The following is a 22,505-nucleotide window of genomic DNA, read 5'->3' as shown; positions in this document are numbered from 1 at the left end:
GGCAGCGAGTCCGACACACACACACACACACACACACACACCTTCCACAAAGCCTGGGAATGAAGTAACTGTGAACCAGGACTCGCCAAGTGTCTGTCCCTGCTGTCCTTATTCATCAGTGTCCGTCTTTCTGTCCCACAGTCCAGCGTCTTCCTTTCTTATCCGTGTGTGTGTGTGTGTGTGTGTGTGTGTGTGTATGTGTGTGTGAGAGCGGCGGTTAATCTGAACGTCGTCCAGAACGCGTCCCTCCTCCGTCTCCGTTTTCGAAAAGGCCGTTTGTTGATGTTTGGACGTCTCTCGGGGTGACATTTTCCCACCGCGTCGTGTGCCATTTAGGTGTGTGTATATATGTGTGTGTGTGTATGTGTGTGTGTGTGCATGAGTTCACATTTATGAGACGTAGAGCAGAAACATTGGCAGGACGGACACGCACACAGTCACAGAGATGTGGAGGAGGAGGAGGAGCGGAGCTGATTGGCTGAGGCTGAGGCTGAGGCTGCTGCTGCTGCTCTTGGGTCCTGCAGAGTCTAATGATCCCTGGACCAACAGAGCCTGAACACAGGAGGGAACATCATGAGAGGAGAGAAAGTTAGCCACTGAAATACTTCTACACAAATATGTCCACAATCCAAAAAAGAACCAACACAAACACGAATTCACGGACTTTTTAAAATCAGAATTATGACTTAAATCGCAGAATCCTGACTTTAATATCAGAATTCAGACTTTTTTCAGAATCCTGACTTTAATCTCCGAATTCTGACTTAAATCGCAGAATCCTGACTTTAATCTCCGAATTCTGACTTAAATCGCAGAATCCTGACTTTAATATCAGAATTCAGACTTTTTTCAGAATCCTGACTTTAATCTCAGAATTCAGACTTTTTTCCCCCAGAATTCTGACTTTAATCTCAGATTTTTTTTTCCAGAATCCTGACTTTTTTCCTCAGAATTCAGACTTTTTTCAGAATCCTGACTTTAATTTCAGTATTCCTACCTTTCCCCCCCCCCCCCGAATTCTGACTTTGATCTAAGAATTCTGACTTTAATCTCAGAATTCAGACTTTTTTTTTTCCAGAATCCTGACTTTAATCTCAGAATCCTGACTTTAATCTCTGAATTCAGACTTCTTTTCTTTTTTCAAATCCTGACTTTTTTCCTCAGAATTTCAACTTTTTTCCTCAGAATTCTGACTTTAATCTCAGAATTCCAACTTTTTCCCCTAAGAATTCTGACTTAAAGAATTCTGCCTTTAATCTCAAACTTTTTTCTGCAAACAAACGTCTTAAATTACTTTTATAACAAATCCATTGAGTATAATGTTTTCATTGTAACTAGAGATATTTCGTGGTGAGGTCACGTGTTATATATTGTTATGTGCGTATTTATTAGCTGACTACTAACAAACTCAGTTTTAGGTCCATTTGTAATCCATTTCCTGGCCCACACCAAAGTCCATAGAGAAAATGGGTGTTTTTAGCCGACGTGGATGCAGATGAGCTGCTGGGTCGGCTGCTGCTGCTTTCACACACCTGTGTCATATAATAACACATTAGAACTTAGCAACGGAGGCAGCAGTGGATCAACACGTCCTGTGAGCTGTGACGTAAAATCGCTGATTTTCTCTATGGGGTTTGGTGCAGAAGAGTGAGCGCTTTACAAAGTTGTAAAAGGCTAAAAGTGAACTGAAAAAAAGAGTTTTCTAAATATCAGGGCGACAAACTAGCTTCGTCGTCCAACAGTTTTTGGACGGCGCCCATGTTTCGAGCGCCGACACGAGCCAAGGACACGACGACCTTGATGATGATATTCTGCACATCTGTCTGCACCGTCAATTATTTTCTCAGGCTGGTTCTTGGAGCAGGAACCCTTAACTGTCCCTTTAAGTCTGTTTCACTGCTTCTCATATGAAGCATCAATAAGTGATGAATGCACCATTTAATTCACTACGCACTTTACATCTAGTTTTTACGTAATGTACGTTATATAAAAAGATGTAGAAGAGCACAAGGCTTTATTGCCTTTGCACGGGCAATAATGACTTTGCAGAAGACTCGACTGAAGGTTTTATGATAACTAAGTACCTCAGATACAGAGAATACAGAACTAATTATAAGCTCTCGATGAAGAGAAACGAGTCACAAAGGCACAGAAAACAAGGTCAGATACAGAAAATGAAGATAAAACCCTGATACAAACTGTGTTTTATTCAGATGCATCGAGTCACGGCACCTTTTTTTTTGGCTAAATGTAACCTGCAGTGATGATGTCACATGTGTCATTTCCTGCTCTTTTGTTGATATTTTTTGTTTATGAACGGCTACATTTCTGTTATTCAGACTTTTTTCTCAGAATTACAACTTTTTTTTTCTCGTAATTCTGATTTTAATCTCAGAATTCCGACTTTTTCAAATCAGAATTTTGACTTTAATCGCAGAATCCTGACTTTAATCGCAGAATCCTGACTTTAATCTCAGAATTCAGACTTTTTCAGAATCCTGACTTTAATCTCAGAATTCCAACCTTTTTTCCCTCAGAATTCTGACTTTAATCTCAGAATTCAGACCCCCCCCCCATAATTCTGACTTTAATCTTTAATCTAAGAATCCTGACTTTAATCTCTGAATTCAGAACTTTTTTTTTTTTCAGAATCCTGACTTTTTTCTCAGAATCCTGACTTTAATCTCTGAATTCAGACCTTTTTTTTTTAGAATCCTGACTTTAATCTCAGAATCCTGACTTTAATCTCTTAATTCAGACCTCTCTTTTTTTTCCAGAATCCTGAATTTAGTCTCTGAATTCAGACTTTTTTCCCCCCAGAATCCTGATTTTAGTCTAAGAATCCTGACTTTAATCTCTGAATTCAGACCTTTTTTTTTATTTTCAGAATCCTGACTTTTTTCTAAGAATCCTGACTTTAATCTCTGAATTCAGACCTTTTTTTTTCCCCCAGAATCCTGACTTTAGTCTCAGAATCCTGACTTTAATCTCTGAATTCAGACCTTTTTTTTTTTTTCAGAATCCTGACTTTTTTCTCAGAATTCCAACTTTTTTTCTTAGAATTCTGATTTTAATCTCAGACTTTTTCCTGCAAACAAACGTCTTAAATCACTTTTATAACAAACACACTGAGTATAATGTTTTGATTGTAACTAAAGATGGTGCTGAGGCCACATGTGTTTCCCATCTGTGTTTTGAATCAAAGTGTAGAGCCTGTGTCGTATTTATCTGCTTTAATCTGTCATTAATATTCTGCTGCCGATCACCACCTGTTCATCCGTCATGAAAAGATTCACCTCCACCTCGTTTATCAGTGGGTGCAATTATTCCTGAAGCCGTTGTCGCTGTAATGAGAGCGAACACAGTGAGGTGTAATCAGAGCCGCTCACCTCCTCACACTCGTACTCATCAGAGGGGACGCACTTCTGCCCTCCGTCCTGTAAAACAACAGCTCATTGTTAGCTTCGCCGCCGCCGCCGCTGAGCCCCGCCCCACTCTGCGCTCGTTAACGTTTTTTAATGAAAGAGGACTTTAGAGCGTCAGAGTGTTCTTTTCTTTATTGTCGTGTCAGTGACGGTGATAATAACTGACACTCAAACCAGTTTAGAACCATCTGCTCCTCTAATTTAAAAAATATAAACGATAATAGAATGATTTTTTTTCATCGACTTCACGTGGGAGTTCAAACGTAAACAAGTCAATAATAACAAAGGTTTCTTAAAGTCTCAGAGAAAAGAGAGTCATGATAAAACATATATATATATATATATGAGTATTAACCCTTTTTGACTGACTCATGTATAGATGAGTGTCGTCCACATAAACAGTAGGTAAATCACAGAGTTTAACCCACATTCAATATGTCATAACTTAACTAGTTAAACTAGTTACTGTTCTGTTTCTCTGACTTTTGTCTCTTTACAAAGTCCAAGTGTTTGTCCTCAGTGCATCAGAGCTGCAACTAACAGTTATTTTTCTTGTGTTGTATTTTTTGTTTATGAACGGCTACATTTCTGTTATTCATATATCAGAATTTTGACTTTAATCTCAGAATCCTGCCTTTAATATCAGAATTCAGACTTTTTTCAGTATCCTGACTTTAATCTCAGAATTCTGACTTTAATCTTAGAATTCAGACTTTTTACAGAATCCTGACTTTTTACAGAATCCTGACTTTAATCTCAGAATTCAGACTTTTTTTTTCCAGAATCCTGACTTAAATCTCAGAATTCAGACTTTTTTTTTCAGAATCCTGACTTTAATCTCAGAATTTTTTTTCAGAATTCTGACTTAAATCTCAGAATTCAGACTTTTTTTTAACAGAATCCTGACTTTAATCTCAGAATTCAGACTTTTTTTTTCAGAATCCTGACTTAAATCTCAGAATTCCAACCTTTTTTCCCAACCTTGTTTCAACCCTACTTCCAGTAAAATGGAGTTTGAAGTCAGCCGAGTTGCCCTCTAGTGGCTATTTAATATAGTCTCATTTCCTGGTTGGCCTCAGAAAGGACCCAAAATATAATATATATATATATTTCTTATGTTATGAAAAGACCATAATTCTTGAATATGACATGAAAATGTCAGTTTCTCTCTCTCGAAAAATCCTATATGTTGCACAGACTTTAAATATGTAAATAAAGATTTAGCTGAGTCATGTTTAGGCTGATTTTCCTTCCTATAGAAGAGAACAATATCTGTTACACAGTTATGTCTTTGACATGACTCATCACAAATGTGTTGTTAGACAGATTCATACGTTCATAAAAGGTCTAAAATGACATTATCGGACTAATATCGGTATCTGTATCATACACTAAAAAGGTGGTATCGTTCCATCCCCAATATTCACATTTAAGAAGTTAACTTGTTTTAATTATTAGAAGAAAAAAAACCACATCGTTTTGAAAGCTGATAATTGATTAATTGTTTCAACCCTACTTCCAGCTGAGTTGCCCCCTAGTGGCTATTTAATATAGTCTCATTTCCTGGTTGGCCTCAGGAAGGACCCAGAATATAATATATATATTGCTTATGTTATGAAAAGACCATAAGTCTTGAATACGACATGTAAATGTCATGTAAATGTCAGTTTCTCTGAGGAGAACGTCTGGACGTGAACTTCCCTCATGTCTCAACGTCTCATAATCTGACATATTCTCCACTCACTCACTCACTCACTCACTCACTCACTCACAGGTTCATGGCTTCATTTTCATTTCCAATAAACTGCGGAAAAGTGTTTAGTGATGAAACCAGAGTCTACCTTCTCCTCCTCCTCCTCCTCCTCATCACTGCAGCAGCAGCAGCAGCAGCTAAGACTCATGGGTATTATGGTATGCAGAGTATGCATGCGTACGTGTGTGTTTGTGGGTAAAAGAGAGTAAATAATTCAATTTGGTCCGAACGTGAGCCCCCGTGTGATCGCGATCGTCACGTGACGCGACGAGCGCATGAATATGAATATGAGTGAGTGAGTGTCGTGTCGTTGAGATCTCACAGCGCCGGCCTCATTAGCATATCTCCTCCCATTGGCCGAGGTGGGGAGAGCCAATCGGATGTTATCGCTTCCTTGAAGCAGAAGAAGAAGAAGAAGAAGAAAAGTCTTTTTTCTGTGTGTGGGGGGGGGGGGGGGGAATTGTTGCGTTTTCCCTCCAAATCCACGGCGTTGTTATGGCGATGACGACTCATTAGCATATCCGTATGTTGCCGCGCTAACCTCCTGACACCGGACCGCCTCTGCAGGCCCCGCTTCCTGAAATGATGTGTTCATGTGTGTGTGTGTGTGTGGTTTTCCCGTTTTCCTATCCGTCCTTATCTTTGTCACATTCATATTTACATTTCACGTATTTACCAAAGTGCTAACAAAGCGCAGTTGCCCCGTCAACCCAGCGGTGGCGCTGGTGCTTCTTAATTAAACAGTAGCATCGTCTTCTCTCTGTGGTCAGATTGCCTCCATTTATCTCCAGTTATGCTCCGAGATTTTTTTTTTTTTTTTCCTAGAATCTCACAGGAAGTGATCATACGATGATACTTAAGGCTGCAACTAGATGTTCTCCAGGTTCTCCAGTCCAGAAACATGCAGATTAGGGGATTCGGTCAATTGGAACGCTCTAAAATGACCAAGGTGAAAGAGTGGACGGTTGTTTGTCTCTAAAAGTGTCCCTGTGATGGACTGGTGACCTGTCCAGGGATTAGCACCAATGATAACACATTGGTTTGGTCCATAAAATGTCAATAAAATGTCAATAAAATGTTGACCAGTGTTTACCAAAACCTGGAAACCGTCCTTAAAGGCGCCATGTTTAAGAATGTGGCAAAAAACGGTTACTACACTCAAATTCAAAATACGGTTAAGGTTTCGTTTTCTGACGTAACTGGCAACCCGTGGTTGCTCGGCAGCTGAGACTCTACTGACTGCAGTGATTGGTAGACGGCGGTAGGTGGCGCCACATGCCAAAACATGCGTTCAAAACATAAACATGATTTGCAGTCTGCAAAATATTTTCTTTAACGCAAATATTTTGTCTGTACTGTTGTTGTTGGTGAGTTCAGTTTGTTATATGAACATTATTCCTGAGTCTCTGTGACATATTAGGAGGATTTTATGGCCAGTTGATTTAGATTTATTACATAATGCACCTTTAAATGTCTTGTTTTTGTCCACAAACCAAAAGTAATTGAGTTTTTATGTTTTCTTTCTTATACGCAGCAAAGAAACCAGAAAATATTCACATTAAGAAGCTGAAAAACCTGAGAAACTCGATTATAGTTAATAGTTAATTAATCTACTGCACATGCAATGAAAATATGACCTTTTGTGCATCACCCTGATTAATTTTACTGCTGTATTTACATTATTTCTGTAATTAAATTGCATTTTTCAATCACCTGTAGCATCACAGAGACAAATATTACCTTTTTTTTCACGTGCAACAGACTCATGAAAGTCAGAAACTGGAGTAAAGCCATAAAATAAATCCAAATATCCAACTTTATTAAAATTATTGTTATTATTATTATTATCGTTGATGAAAAAGAATTTACCGTGTAGTAGATTTAAAACGTGACGGAAATAATAATATCACATGTACTGAATAACAAAAATCCAATATATTTTTTAAAATATTTTTTTTTGGTTGAAACTGTGATATTTTTATTTTTTTAAATGTCATTCACGCTCTTTAAAAACACCTGTAAATTAGCGATAAAAGAGTCGTTAAGATCTGACAGCTGGAGGTGCAGGAAGTGACAGATCCGATTTGATTAATTGTGTTGTTTTTCTTCCTTTGTATTAATTATTATTATATATATATGTTTTTTTAGTTTTTTTTTAGTTCACACATGTAATTACAAAAAAAAAAAACATCATTAACTAAAATTAAAAAAAGTTATTTGTCTCCATATTGTGAGCATCACCTTTTTTTAAATTATTATCCTGCATTCAAAAATTAAGTAGTTCAGTAAAAATCACATCAGTCACATTATGACAGTTGTCTATAATTGATGCTCTGACCCTGGTGCATAATAGATAACAGTTCATTTTGGCCTTTACTCTGTGCATAATAGATGGGTTTGCACTTTCCCACGATGCAGCAGGAAGACGAAGATGATGATGATGATGATAATGTGTGTGTGAAGGTGAAGAAGAGTGAAGAGTATCTGTACTAGAGTTATATCACAGGTGAAAAAGACGCCTCACCTGTAGGTTAGCACACGTGGAAAACACGCACGCGCTGTCCATGGGTTTGAGCGCGTCTCCGTGCAGAGAGGGCGCAGGTTTGGAGATGATTGGCGGCTTAGCGGGCGGGAAGAATGTGGGCGGCGGCTCGGTCACGTGGAAAGTCCCGCCTTCTGCGCCGTAGCCAAACGACTGGATGGCGTTTTCTTTGAGAGAGGAAGCGGTTAACAAATGTTAGCTAGCGTTAACCAACGCTTCCTAATGTCCATGATTGTCGATCCTTAATGTTGACAAATATCAGCTAAAATGACTAACTTCAGTTTGTTTTGTCTGATGTTATCTAACGTTAGCTAAGGTTACATAATATGTGGATTAAAGTTAACAAATGTTAACTGGTGTTGGCTTGACTAATGTCTCTAACTTTAGCTCAAGTTAACTAATGATGTTACATCATGTTATCTAGTTAACTAATCTTAGCTATTACGTACTAAAGTTAGTTACTGTTAGCTGAGGTTAGCTTATATCGAGAAATGCTAGCTAAAGTGATCTAATGTTGACTAATGTCACTAACTTTAGCTCATGCTGACTAATAATGTTGACTAATAATGTTGACTAACATTGACTAACGTTAAATAGTATTAGCTACTGGATACTAAAGTTAGCTACAGTTAACTGATGTTAGCTAATATCGAGAAATGTTACCTAAAATGAACCAATGTTCACTAATGTCACTAACTTTAGCACATGCTGACTAATGATGTTACGTAATGCTTTCTAATATTGACTTAAGTTAAGCTACTGGATACTCAAGTTAACTACAGTTACTTTAGTATAACTACAGCTACAGTTAATTGATGTTAGCTAATATCGAGAAATGTTAGCTACTAACGTTAGCTCTTGCTGACTAACAATGTTATGTAATGCCTTCTAATGTTGACTAAAGTTAACTAATATAAGCTACTGTTACTGCTACTGGTGTTAGCTAATATTGAGAAATGTTAGCTAAAGTGAACTAATGCTTACTAATGATTTTACTTAGTGCTTTATAATGTTGACTAAGGTTAACTTATATCAGCTAATGTAGACTTAAGTTTACTAATTACAGACGATTGTTAGCTAAACACGAATCAGTGTTTACAAATGTTAGCTAATTATACTACTACAGCAAATTTTGACTAATGTTGTTAGCTAATGGTAGCTAATCATTTAATTTAGCCTATTTGAATTGGTGTTAGCTGTTTTTTAGAGTGGTTTATAACTGTGTATCTAAGACTGAAGTGTCATTTTTGTCGTTTTTTTGCCCACTTGTTTATTCTGCGGCGACTCACTGAGGCATGTGTTGTGTGTGAAGTCGCGGTGGAAGGCGTCACACTCGGTCTCACGGCTGCCTGTTCCTCTGCAGGTGCACCACAGGCCGATGCTGATGTTGGACGGGCTGCTGTCGCTGTAGTTCGGCGTCACGTCGGAGCCTGAAGGGAAGACGGCGACGGAGGTTAGACGAGGGGGAAAAAAAACAAGGTAATTCTTTTTGAATATATAATAGAATTACATGAGTGGCCGTATGAATATTTATTATATGACGGTTTGAATATGACGATGAAACTGACCGATGAGGCCAACGTAGGACATGAGGCAGCCGTGGTAATTGTCGTGAGGGCAGCTGGTGACGGTGTGAGGCGTCACCTGGCAGTTCATGTGGAAGTCAGCGAGTCGAGACCTGCAGGGAAAAACACAGATTTAAGCAGCAGTTAAAGGCATGGTTTGAGGGCTGTTTTTGACACGTGACTGTGAGCGCCCCCTGCTGCTATGAACAGACTCAGTGACTGACTGAAATGATTTGTTTTGTGTCATCAGTGACTGAAATCCATTGTTTATATTCACCTCAGTGACACAGTGACACTTACCAAATACCTCTGCTAGCTAAAATCACTGATTTTCTCTATGGACTTTGGTGTGTGAGAGTGAGCGGCTGCCTCACATAGAAACACCAACTTACTGTTGGAAATGCGTTTTATTAAGTGGCAACAAGCTGTTTTAGCAGTTTTGGGATGCTTCACAACATTTTGATAATATCATATCGCAATATCATTATAATATCGTATCATGACTTAATCATCGTGATGATATTGTAGAGTGACTTAAACATTGTGATGATATTGTAGAGTGACTTAAACATCGTGATAATATTGAATCCTGACCTAATCATCGTGATAATATCGTATCGTGACTTAATCATTGTGATAATATTGTATCATGACTTAAACATCGTGATAATATCGTATCGTGACTTGAACATCGTAATATCGTATTGTGACTTAAACATTGTGATAATATCGTATTGTGACTTAAACATTGTGATAATATCGTATTGTGACTTAATCATAGGGATAATATCGTATCATGACTTAATCATTGTGATAATATCGCATCATGACTTAATCATCGTGATAATATCGTATCGTGACTTAAACATCGTGATAATATCGCATCATGACTTAATCATCGTGATAATATCGTATCATGACTTAATCATTGTGATAATATCGTATCGTGACTTAATCATCGTGATAATATCGTATCGTGACTTAAACATCGTGATAATATCGTATCGTGACTTAATCATCGTGATAATATCGTATCGTGACTTAAACATCATGATATCGTATCGTGACCTAATCATCGTGATAATATCGTATCGTGAGCTAATCATCATGATAATATCGTAGCGTGATAATATCGTATAGTGACTTAATCATCGTGATAATATCGTATCGTGACTTAAACATCGGGATAATATCGCATCGTAACTTATAGTGAGATAAAGCAGTGAACCTGTTTTAAAGATATCACAAACTTAATCTGATGCTAATTTTATAAAGAAAATCCTTTTATTAAGTGGCAACAAGCTGTTTTTTGGCAATTTTGGGATGTTTTTCAGTATGTGTGTGTGTGTGTGTACTAGGCTATGAGTACAAATTCTGATCAAAACCCATCTACATTATGACCTTGTGAAGACATTTTGTCTGCTCCTCACTATTTTAAGGGACTTATGACCTGGTTTTAGGTCTAGATTAGGTTAGATTAGGGTTAGGGTTCAGCATTTATTAGTGACAGTTAAGATTTGGGAATGTGTTATGAGATAGGAAATGTCCTCACTAAGGCTGCTGTGAAAGAAAGTGTGTGTGTGTGTGTGTGTGTGTGTGTGTGTGTTTCTCATCTGTCAACTGCACAGATGATATAATTTGACAGCATTTGACTTTCACACAAAGGTCAGAGTCTGTGTGTGTGTGTGTGTGTGTGTGTGTGTGTGTGTGTGTGTGTGTGTGTGTGTGTGTGTGTGTGTGTGTGTGTGTGTGTGTGTGTGTGTGTGTGTGTGTGTTAGGAATCATCTTGAACAATCTGACAATGAAGTCGGATTATGTGTCGAAACAAAAGATCATAATCCACAGTGACTAAACGCAGACACACACACACACACACACACACACACACACACACACGTGTGAGTGAATGGTGTAAAGCAGCGTTGAGTGTTGTTGAAGAAGAATTCCAGAAAAGTGCTCCATAAATACAGAGCATTTATCGTGTAGCTCCACACTGTCAGCACAGTGTTTATGTTTTGAACATGTTTCACGTACAGTGCCATGAATTCCTTTCTTTCTCTGCGATGTCAGGTTATATTTAAACTGTCACATGTTGTCACATCATGTCATGTTTTTTTACAGCTCAGCCTCACTTCAGTCACAGTTGTCACAGTGTCATATTTCGGTCGCCTCCTTTAAAGGGAAAGTGCAACTTGTTGGTAAATTCTAGGCGTGGAGGGGAAAAGGCGATATTTATCGATTTTAACAGATCTTTTTTTGCGTGTGAGTAAATCGCAATATGTGATTTTGCAAATACACTGATGATAGCGTATCGTGACAAACATTGTGATAATATTGTATCGTGACTTCAATATCGTGATATCGCATTGTGACTGAAATATCATGATAATATCCTATTGTGACTGAAATATCGTGACAATATCGTATTGTGACGGAAATATCATGATAATATCGTATTGTGACTGAAATATCGTGACAATATCGTATTGTGACTGAAATATCGTGACAATATCGTATTGTGCAATAATTAAGTCACGATATGATATTATCACGATATGTTGTCACGATATTTAAGCCAGGATACGATCGTATCCTGGCTTAAATATCCTGGCTTAAATATCGTGACAATATATCGTGATAATATGGTATTGTGACTTAAATATCGCGATAATATGGTATTGTGACTTAAATATTGTGATAATATTGTACCGTGACTTAAATATCATCATATCGTATCATGACTTAAATATCGTGATATTGTATCGTGACTTAATTATCGTGATATCATAACATGATTTAATTATCGTGATATCATAACATGACTTAAATATCGTGATAATATTGTACCATGACTTAAATATCGTGATCATATCATAACGTAACTTAAATATCATGATAATATCTTGTCATGACAATCATTGTGATAATATCGTATCCTGACTTAAATATCGCGATAATATCGTATCATGACAAACGTCGTGATAATATCGTATCGTAGCGTATCTGGCGATTCCCACTCCGAGTAAATTCCAGATGTGAAGCCTTGTGGCGTTCAAATGCACAAAGATTATCAGTTAAAACCAGAATCCTGCTCCAGATCTCTGTCTCTGTCTCTGTCTCTGTGTCTCCGCTCATCATCGGCGACATCTGTTGATGATTTGTCTCCAGGGTTCAGATGTAATGATGTCGAGTAAACAACACAGGAAGTTTGTGTTTGCTGTAAACGGCGGCGTGCGTTTGATTGATCGTGTCATTGTTCTGTTAGTTTAACCACCTCTCTCTGTGTGTGTGTGTGTGTGTGTGTGTGTGTGTGGGTGTGTGTGTGTGTGTTTGTGTTTATGTGTGTGTGTGCGTCTCCATCTCCTCTTTAATTAACAGTCCCTTAGTGGGACTGCTCATTTGCATATTTACATATTAGCGCTGCTGATCAGTCGCCGCTCTCGCTGCCCTCAGTCACGCCTCTGGTTATACGACTTCACTTTTCTGTAAACCAGCCAGAGTCATTCAGACGAGCTCGCAGGAAATGAGATGAGGCGGGAAAACATGCGCGCACACACACACACACACACACACACACACGCACCCCGTCGTCCTCTGTGACCTACAGAATGGAGGCAGCTATTTCCATCACGGCACCACCTCACCTCACTGACCGTGTAATGGAGCGACGCAGGCGCTAGATTGGCTTCCTCGTCTTAAAAACGCCGCTCAGCCGCCGCCCGCCGACACCGCCGCCGCTTTTTTGAAAAAGCAGTTTAGCTCGCCGCGCCTGGACGCGCCGGCGCGTGTGTTTGCATACATACCACTGTCGTTAGAGCGGGGAGACGCCGTTTGACGGCGGGGGGGGGGGGGGGGGGGAGGGGTCATAAAGAAGCGCCAAAGAGTTCATCAGACGGCAGGAAGTCGTGCGACGCCCCACCTGGTGAAGGTCTCAAAGGGGTCATTGCGCACAAATCACCCGGCTGTGTGTTTTAAAGCTGACAGACGAGCTTTAAAAGTGTCACAAAAGGATGTATAGAGAGGTCCGGACGTGATGTGACTCGGTTTGTTTACGCCGCCGCCGCCGCCATGATGGCAGGACAAACTTAACTGAACGACGTCAGAGCCGATTTAAAGAGTTCACTGGGCTCTTTAAATCCATGGAGATCAAGATATCATGATGTTGTGATAATATCGTATCCTGACAAACATCGTGATAATATCGTATCATGGCAAACATCGTGATAATATCGTATCCTGACAAACATCGTGATAATATTGTATCCTGACAAACATTGTGATAATATCGTATCATGGCAAACATCGTGATAATATCGTATCCTGACAAACATTGTGATAATATCGTATCCTGACAAACATCGTGATAATATCGTATCCTGACAAACGTCGTGATAATATCGTATCCTGACAAACATCGTGATAATATCGTATCCTGACAAACATCGTGATAATATCGTATCCTGACAAACATCGTGATAATATCGTATCGTGACAAACATCGTGATAATATCGTTTCATGACTAAAATATCGTAATAAAATCATATCATGACTTAAATATCCGAATAATATCGTTTCATGACTTAAATATCGCAATAATATCATCTCATGACTTAAATATCGTAATAATGTCGTATCATGACAAACATTGTTATAAAATTGTATCATGACTTGAATATTGTGATAATATCGTATTGTGACAAACATCATGATACAATTGTATCATGACTTAAATATCGTGATAATATCATAGTATGACAAACGTGATGATATCTCAACATGACAAACATCGTGATAATATTGTATCATGACTAAAATATCGTAATAATATAGTTTCATGACTTAAATATTGCGAAAATATCATATCATGACTTAAATATCGTAATAATATCATATCATGACAAACATTGGGATAATATCGCAACATGACTAACATCGTGATCATATCGTATCATGACAAACATCGTGATAATATCGTATCGTGACTTAAATATCGTGATAATATCGCAACATGACTGACATCGTGATAATATTGTATCGTGACTTAAATATCGTGATAAAATCGTATCGTGACTTAAACACTCTGAACACTCAACTCTGAATTTTGTTGTAAAAATAGACTTTTCAAATTTCTAAAATTGCTTCTTTTGAAATTTACCAATTGTTTTGTTCCAAATTGCTTTTCCAATTTAAAAACTTTGGCCCAAACTAACCCATTATTAGTTTTCTGAACGCCGACGATGAAACTTCTGAAGAAAACACTTTAAAATATCAGTATTTTAGTGATTGTACACACGTGACAAATACGACAAATCATGTATCATTAAGTGTCACATCCGGCTGCAGCTCTGTTGCTAGGCAACAGCATGAACACAACAGGGAAATCCCACAATATTGGGGAACAGCGTTTCTGAAACATTCTACATCATTTACATAGAGGGCAAACTGTTGTGAGACTACATTTGTGCATAATTCCTATAATTTCTTTAACACCTCGTATCATTTTGAAGTGTTAAACGAACAACTTCCAAGAGATGTTTGACAAATTAATTAAAAACTTAATTTTATGCGCGTTATTTAAAACATTCACACATTTAAAGGGTCGGGAAAACCTAAAGAAAAACCTGCGCGAGCACATCTTTGGGAATCACCTCTAAGCGGTCTACGCAGCGTAGATAAACGAGACGCAACTAGCATCTTTATCTTCACTGCTAACGTGACGTGACCTTTGACCTGCACCCGTGACCCCCTTTTCCTCGTCTTTAATAACATTAAATGAACCGCGGGCGTCGCTCGTATGTGAACTGCTAATAGTTTCTCTTCCTCTCTCTGTGGGTTTCTCATGCGTCCCTCGTGGCAAAGACCATATTTAATTACACGTCCTGTCAATCACAGCACACACACACACACACACACACACACCGTCCACAGCGGGGGACGAGAGACGTCCTGCGAGGACGCCGAGACCCGGAGGACGAGCGGCGTCCCTGTGATTATACCACATTCACTCTGAGGATAATGGCTGAAACAAGGAGAGCGAGGCGACTTCACCTTTTACAGCCAATCAGCCGTGATTCATGCCTTCTCCGTGTGTGTGTGTGTGTGTGTGTGTCTTTGTGTCTTTGTGAGGTATCTGAGGCTAATCCCAGTTCACATAGAGCGATAGGCGGAGTCACACCCCGAACAGTTCACCAGTCACACTAGAACAATATGCCTTAAATAAAATAATCTATTCTGTCATTTGTCCAGTGTTCCTGTAATCTCAAACTCTCGTATCAAGCTTTCCTAATCTGACCAGAACCTGTTGAACAAGGCAGCCTCGAGGTTTAATCCAGATTAGCACCACGAACAATGAAAAACAAAAGACTCATCTAATAAGAATCCACGTTACCCTAAATCTACGACATTTTAAGAATATGCTGTCACACAGACCTTGAAATTTAATCCAGATTAGCACCATGAACAAGGAAAAACAAAAGACTCACCGCATAAAAATCCACGTTAGCCTAAATCTACGACATTTTAAGAATATGCTGTGAGACAGACCTCGAGGTTTAATCCAGATTAGCACCTAGAGTAAGGAAAAACAAAAGACTAAGAAAAATCCACGTTAGCCCAAATCTACGACATTTTAAGAATATGCTGTGAGACAGACTTTTCTTCAGTGCGTAATCTGCTCACTCTCCCGCACCAAAGTCCATAGAGAAAATCAGGGATTTTACATCACAGCACACAGGAGTCGTTAATCCACTGCTGCCTTCAATGCCAAGTTAAAAAATGTGTTATTCTGTAACTTTGGGGTCTGAAATCCCTTCATTCAGTGGTTATATTGGACAAGGGATGTTAATGATGGAGCTGCTGGTCAGGAGGAAAAGCAGACGACCACAGAGAAGGTTCACTGATGTAGTGAAGGAGGACATGACGACAACAGACCATTATAACCATTGAGGAATGACGTCACAAACTGGTGAATCTCGTCTATGATTGGACGCTCGTTCCACAGGAAGTCCTGAGAAGCTACCATAAATCCATAGTTTTTGAATTTTCTAGATATCACAAACAGTCTAGGAGTTACAGTTACAGAAGGGTTAACCTTCATCCCTCACATCATCCTCCTCCTCTTTTTTCCTTGCTTCAATCACTGTATTCAGCGAGTATTTATCAGGGAAAAGCCAATCAATCAATCAATGGGCCGCTCGCAATCTGGAGTGCGCGTGTGTGTGTGTGTGTGTGTGTCACCCACTTCTCTAACCTTTAATCCAGTCATTATCAATCAAACGTGTCATTTCGAAACCCGAGTGTTGAGACTCGCGTGAAATTAAGACACTCGAGCGGCTGATTTCCTGCTGATTAACCTCCTCGTCTCGCTCCATTATAATCACAGCCCGAAACTTCCCCGGAGGCTTCCGCAAAGAGGAAACCGCGTGAACGAAGGAGGAAGAGGAAAAAACGCTCTCACCTGCAGAGGGCGTCAGAGCGGCAGAGCTGTCGCAGGTCCAGACAGGGCGGTCGGTGCCTCTCCTGGTGGGAGCAGGACGGGACGATGGTGCGGCGGCGGCGCTCGGCACACGCCTGGTCCGGACACGAGCAGAACAGCAGCGGGTAACTCAGCTCCCACGGAACACGCTCGAAAAACTGACGCAGCGCCTGACACCATAAAAACGCTTATTATTATTATTATTATTATTATTATTATTATTATTAATAACGTCATCAACGCGGGAAAAAACGAGCAAAAAAAAAAACACCCACCTTCTGACACCTTTTCCTGCTACAGGGCTCCTGATTGGCCAGAGAGGAGTGCGGGGGCGTGGCCTTGCTGCAGATAGAGTTGTAGGCAGACCGCAGGCGCTTGCACGTCTCGTTGAGGTTGCACGCCTTCGCCGCGTCCAGGCAGGGGTTACAGGGTTTCCCCGCCTCCGAGCAGGGGCCCATCTTTGACAAAGACGAGTCTGAAAACAAACAACAAATAGATTAAATCAGATTATTGATTTCTGGTCAGGAAAACGAGTAAAGACGAGAAAGTGATTGTGTCATACAAAACGTATGTAATCATTAAATTCCTGTAGTTTATAAAGAGATGGTTACGTTTTTTTTTACGCAATTTTAACCCAATTTTAGCAATTTTCACAACAAAAAACTCGTGCTAGGCGCTAAATTAACGCGCGCTAACGCGTTTCCATGCGACCGACCGGAAAAAAGACGCGCGTGACGTCATGTTTACGTGCCGCGACACCGGAGTCCAGGCACCGTTTACCAGTTAGCGCCGTTAGCTCGTTTAGCGCCGTTAGCGCACCCACAGAGCGGTCTGTTTATTAAAGGAAAAGAGCAACGCTACAAATAACCAGGGTACCTGTGTAACTGCGTAAGTTTAGCGTTACTTTAGAGACTCATTTTGACAATACAGAGTCACGTAAACATGGCGTCACGCGTGTCTTTTTCCGGTCAGCAACTTTGTGTTCATGCGCTAACATATGTTAACGTTGACGCTGTTAACGGCCGTAAATGCACCCAGCACTACAATAAAAAACACAAAAATGTATGTGAACGTAAGTTGACTAAAATGCTCGTTACGTGTTTCCATGACGACCGATCGGAAAAAGACACGTGATGTCATGTTTACGTGCCGCGACACCGGAGTCCAGGCACCGTTTACCAGTTAGCTCCGTTAGCTGCGTTCACTTGTTTAGCGTCATTAGCGCACCTACAGAGGTAGGTCTGTTTATTAAAGGAAAAGAGCAACGCTACAAATAACTAGCGTACCTGTGCATTGCGTAAGTTTATCGTTACTTTATAGATCCGGAGTCACGTAAACATGGCGTCATGCGCGTCTTTTTTCCGGTCAGTTATCCTGGAAACTTCGTTGTCATGCGGTAACGTGCGTTAACGTTGACGCCGCTAACCGCCGCTAACGTGCCCAGCACTACAAAAAAACACAAAAATCTGAGTTGACTAAATGCTAAGAATACGTCCGATGATTTATTTTTGTCTTTTCCAACAAAAAAACAAGAGCTTGTGCCACTTTGTGAACCGCTCACTCTCCCACACCAAAGTCCATAGAGAAAATCAGTGTTTTAAGCTCACAGGGAAACAGGATCAGATCTGCGTCTACTGCTGCCTCATTTGTTGTGTTTGTGTCACTGTGGTGAATCTGACACAAACTTCACTTTCCCTTTAGGAAAAGTCTGTTTAACAGCGAGATCAAGTTGTCACCGTGTTCCCAAAATGTCGTCGACTTAATCTGACGTACTGTGGATTTTAAAGGTTAATCTTTTAAGTGGTGAAAAACCAGTTTTTTCCCCCTTGTTTCCCTGCTGGTAACGACGTCTCTGGCTGTTTCTGACACATGCAGAGTGTGAACACACTGAGATCTGACCCAACATGTTCACTTTCACAAGTCTGATAAAAACACACAGGTGAGCTAAAGCTGTCTGCGATGATGTCAGAGTCACCTGACCTCAGGTCAGCGAAGTGGACTGATGTGAGAGACGGAGGTGAGGTGACGGAGAGTCCACCGCTGTGAGCTGTCACCACCTCCATCTGTGATGTTATGTATAATTAAACATGGACAGTGTGTGTGTGTGTGTGTGTGTGAACAGGAAGCTAACACAGTGTGAGCACACACTCACTCACAGTCATACACTATGCAGGATGTTGACCCTAATTTAACAGCTTGGGAATCATTGTGATGGTTAAATGTCTTGTTGAGGCGAGATTGAAGTGCTGTCTCCACTGCTTCACACATCGCGGACCCTGGGGGTTTTTGGGGTTAGAAGAGTTTGTTTTTGGGGGGTATGGAGACTTTGTTTGGGGGGTCAGAAGAGTTTGTTTTTGGGGGGTCAGAAGAGTTTGTTTTTGGGGGGTCAGAAGAGTTTGTTTTTGGGGGGTCAGAAGAGTTTGTTTTTGGGGGGTTCTGAAGAGTTTGCTTTTGGGGGCTCAGAAGACTTTGTTTTGGGGGTCAGAAGTTTGTTTGGGGGGTCTGAAGAGTTTGTTTTTAGGGGTCAGAAGAGTTTGTTTTTGGGGGGTCTGAAGAGTTTGTTTTTGGGGGTTTCTGAAGAGTTTGCTTTTGGGGGCTCAGAAGACTTTGTTTTGGGGGTCAGAAGTTTGTTTGGGGGGTCTGAAGAGTTTGTTTTTAGGGGTCAGAAGAGTTTCTTTTTGGGGTCCAGAAGACTTTATTTTTTTGGGGTCTGAAGAGTTTGTTTTTGGGGGTCAGGAGAGTTTGTTTAGGGGGTAAGAAGAGTTTGTTTTTGGGGGTCAGAAGAGTTTGTTTTTGGGGGTCAGAAGAGTTTGTTTTTGGGGGTAAGGAGTTTGTTTAGGGAGTAAGAAGACTTTGTTTGGGAGGTTCCGAAGACTTTGTTTAGGGGGTCTGAAGACATTGTTTTTGGGGGTCAGAAGAGTTTGTTTAGGGGGTCAGAAGAGTTTGTTTGTGAGGTCAGTATAGTTTGTTTGGGGGGTCAGAATAGTTTGTTTGTGAGGTCAGTATAGTTTGTTTGGGGGGTCAGAATAGTTTGTTTTTGGAGGTCAGAAGAGTTTGTTTTTGGGGTCAGAAGAGTTTGATTTTTGGGTCAAAAGAGTTTGTTTTTGGGGGTTCTGAAGAGTTTGTTTGGGGGGTCAGAAGAGTTTGTTTGGGGGGGTCAGAAGAAGACTGGTGGGTCAGAAGACTTTGTTTTTGGGGGGGTCAGAAGACTTTGTTTTGGGTGTCAGAAGAGTTTGTTTGGGGGTTCTGAAGAGTTTGTTTTTGGGGGTCAGTAGAGTTTGTTTGGGGGATCAGAAGACTTTGTTTGGGGGATTCTGATGAGTTTGTTTAGGGGGTCAGAAGAGTTTGTTTTTGGGGTCAGAAGAGTTTGTTTTTGGGGGTCAGAAGAGTTTGTTTTTGGGGGATCAGAAGACTTTGTTTGGGGGGTTCTGAGGAGTTTGTTTAGGGGGTCAGAAGAGTTTGTTTTTGGGGTCAGAAGAGTTTGTTTTTGGGGGATCAGAAGACTTTGTTTGGGGGGTTCTGAGGAGTTTGTTTAGGGGGTCAGAAGAGTTTGTTTTTGGGGGTAAGAAGAGTTTGTTTGGGAGGCTCAGATAACTAGCCTTGGTAACTACTTCTTCTGTTGTCGGAATGTTTTTTCTTCTTGGTGATCAGTGTTTCTACTCCACATATCAGTGTGGCGGAAGTTCAGTGTGCGAATACGCCGTCATCGTGCACCCAACACGTTCCTTTAGAAAACAATCAGGTGGCCAAAACCTGCAGGAACAAGTGTTTTTCAAAGGTTTCTGGCGAATATCTAGAGGGAGTGAGTTCCAGGTTGGAGTTGCCAAAGGGCAAGGTCAGGAGAGAGCAGGTTCTGAGAGAGACGGTGCACATGTAACTGTTCAGACGAGACTGTAGGAAAACCTCACGTCTTCCTCGCTGACAGAAGAACAGATGATGTTCTGACAGCGAGTCCCAGCAGAGCGAGCAGTGAAGTAGGGCAGTGATCAGTGTCCACACATTTTAAATGAAGGGCTCCTCTGCACCGCTGAGGTTTGTCGTGCACTCGCTGCGCTGACGATGCGTTCAGGGGCAACGAGGAAAAGGAAAAAAAAAAAAGTGGTCTCATCAGCCCATAAAATAAACCGCGGAGCCGCTCTCAGGGATCGTCGCTCTTCCAGGTCATGGAGACGACTCTCGGAGGGGGAAGCGTCTCGGAGTGCGTCGCGGCGAGCTCGGATGGTTAAACCTGGAGCGTTCGGTCTCGGAGGAGGACGGCGCTCTCGTCGCCACATCAGCCATATTGATTGAGTGAAATGAGGCAGGAAACACACTTGGCTCGTCGCTCTGCAGCTGTGTGTCTGTTTACAGAATAAAGACCTCGCCTGGTTTCGCGGCGACAAACAAATCAACAAACAAGCAAAGCACTGAAACAACAAAGTGCTTTTGTCTTTATTATAGGATTATTATTGTGGAGGGAAATGAGCAGACATTATTGACTTGTTGTTACACAAACTGTATTTGAAGCATTTGAAGCTGTGTCTCAATGCACAGGAAGCAGCTTTTGTCCACTTTCTTTGGCCTTCATCACTGTATTTATATAACACAGTGAGAACGTCTCATCCTTCTCCATCACAGTTCAAAGTTCTTCAACATGGCTCAAAGTTCTCTTTCATCCTCATCCTCAATCCCCGTGGATTCTTCCTCCATTCATCTCCATCTTCTTCTTCTTCCATTAATCCACAGCAGGTTGTACGAGCGATACAATGCTACCGTCCTCACCTCCAAGACCCTCAAGAACCTCAGTTCACGACAGGCTGTACATTTGAAGGTCTTCGTCGCGGTGAGAACTTCTCATCCTTCTCCGTCACAATCATCGAGTTCTTCGACGCGGCTCAAAGTTCTTCGACGTTCTCCTTCGTTCGCGTTCTTTTATCCTCATCCTAACTCCTCGATCCCCCTCGATTCTTCTTCTCATCTACTTCTTCTTCTTCTACTTCCAGTAATCTCCAACGTTGCCCTCCACATCGTTCTTTGTTGGCCTTCTTCTTCCTCTTCTTCTTCTTCACTGATAATAATAATGATTATAATTTACGACAGGCTGTACATTTGAAGGTCTTCGTCGCGGTGAGAACTTCTCATCCTTCTGCATCACGGCTCGATGTTCTTCATCGTTCAAAGTTCTCCTTCGTTCCCATTCTATCTTAACTCCTCAACTCCTGGATTCGTCCTCTCATCTCCATCTTCTAGTAATCTCCAGCAGGCTGCGTACGCTCTCCATCGTCCTCCATCAGCGGCGTAGACTGCATCCTCTGAAGGAGGAAGGAGGTGGACCTTGTTTTTGGTCTCCTCAGATGATTTGGTCTCAGTGTTTTTCGCCCTCTCTTTAGGAAAAACCAGCTCATTACTAGCAAACGATGAAGCCTGGTCTACTGTATGTCGGCCTTAAGGAGAATCCACCTGTGCGGTCCCTCAAATGACCTTTTTCTTGGGGGGGGGGGGGGATTTTCTGGGATATTACTGGATTCCAAATCCAGTTAAAAAAAAAGAAAGAAAGAAAGAAATGCTGGAAGTCGAATTATTTTTTTAGAGAAACCGCGACTTTTGCAGAGATTACATCAGTGATGAGCTCATGGCTAACGCTAACGTGGCGTCTCATTTTCCTCTCCAAGGACATACTGTATCTGCACACACACACACACGCACACACACACACACACACGCACACACACACAGTGAACTCACTCATTATAAAATGTCAGACTG

The 22,505-nt window shown here is 40.8% G+C and overlaps 1 protein-coding gene across 1 annotated transcript in view; it reads right to left on the bottom strand.

Annotated features, from left to right (window-relative positions):
- Positions 1 to 390: 390 nt before the first annotated feature.
- The window catches only part of gfra2b (GDNF family receptor alpha 2b), a gene marked incomplete at both ends in the record, with an annotated part of 45,910 nt that continues 23,795 nt past the window's right edge, over positions 391 to 22,505 (bottom strand). Inside the window, 7 exons of the mRNA XM_083886086.1 lie at positions 391 to 552; positions 3,390 to 3,437; positions 7,703 to 7,887; positions 9,010 to 9,150; positions 9,289 to 9,398; positions 16,743 to 16,930; positions 17,036 to 17,235. Of these exons, the coding sequence (XP_083742212.1) occupies positions 391 to 552; positions 3,390 to 3,437; positions 7,703 to 7,887; positions 9,010 to 9,150; positions 9,289 to 9,398; positions 16,743 to 16,930; positions 17,036 to 17,235 (1,034 nt within the window). The remainder of the gene's footprint in view (positions 553 to 3,389; positions 3,438 to 7,702; positions 7,888 to 9,009; positions 9,151 to 9,288; positions 9,399 to 16,742; positions 16,931 to 17,035; positions 17,236 to 22,505) is intronic.

This window comes from Microchirus variegatus (assembly GCF_963457635.1).
Source record: "Microchirus variegatus genome assembly, chromosome: 1".
In the NCBI taxonomy this organism is placed as follows: Eukaryota; Metazoa; Chordata; class Actinopteri; order Pleuronectiformes; family Soleidae; genus Microchirus; species Microchirus variegatus.
This window is presented reverse-complemented; position numbering and strand designations above follow the sequence as displayed.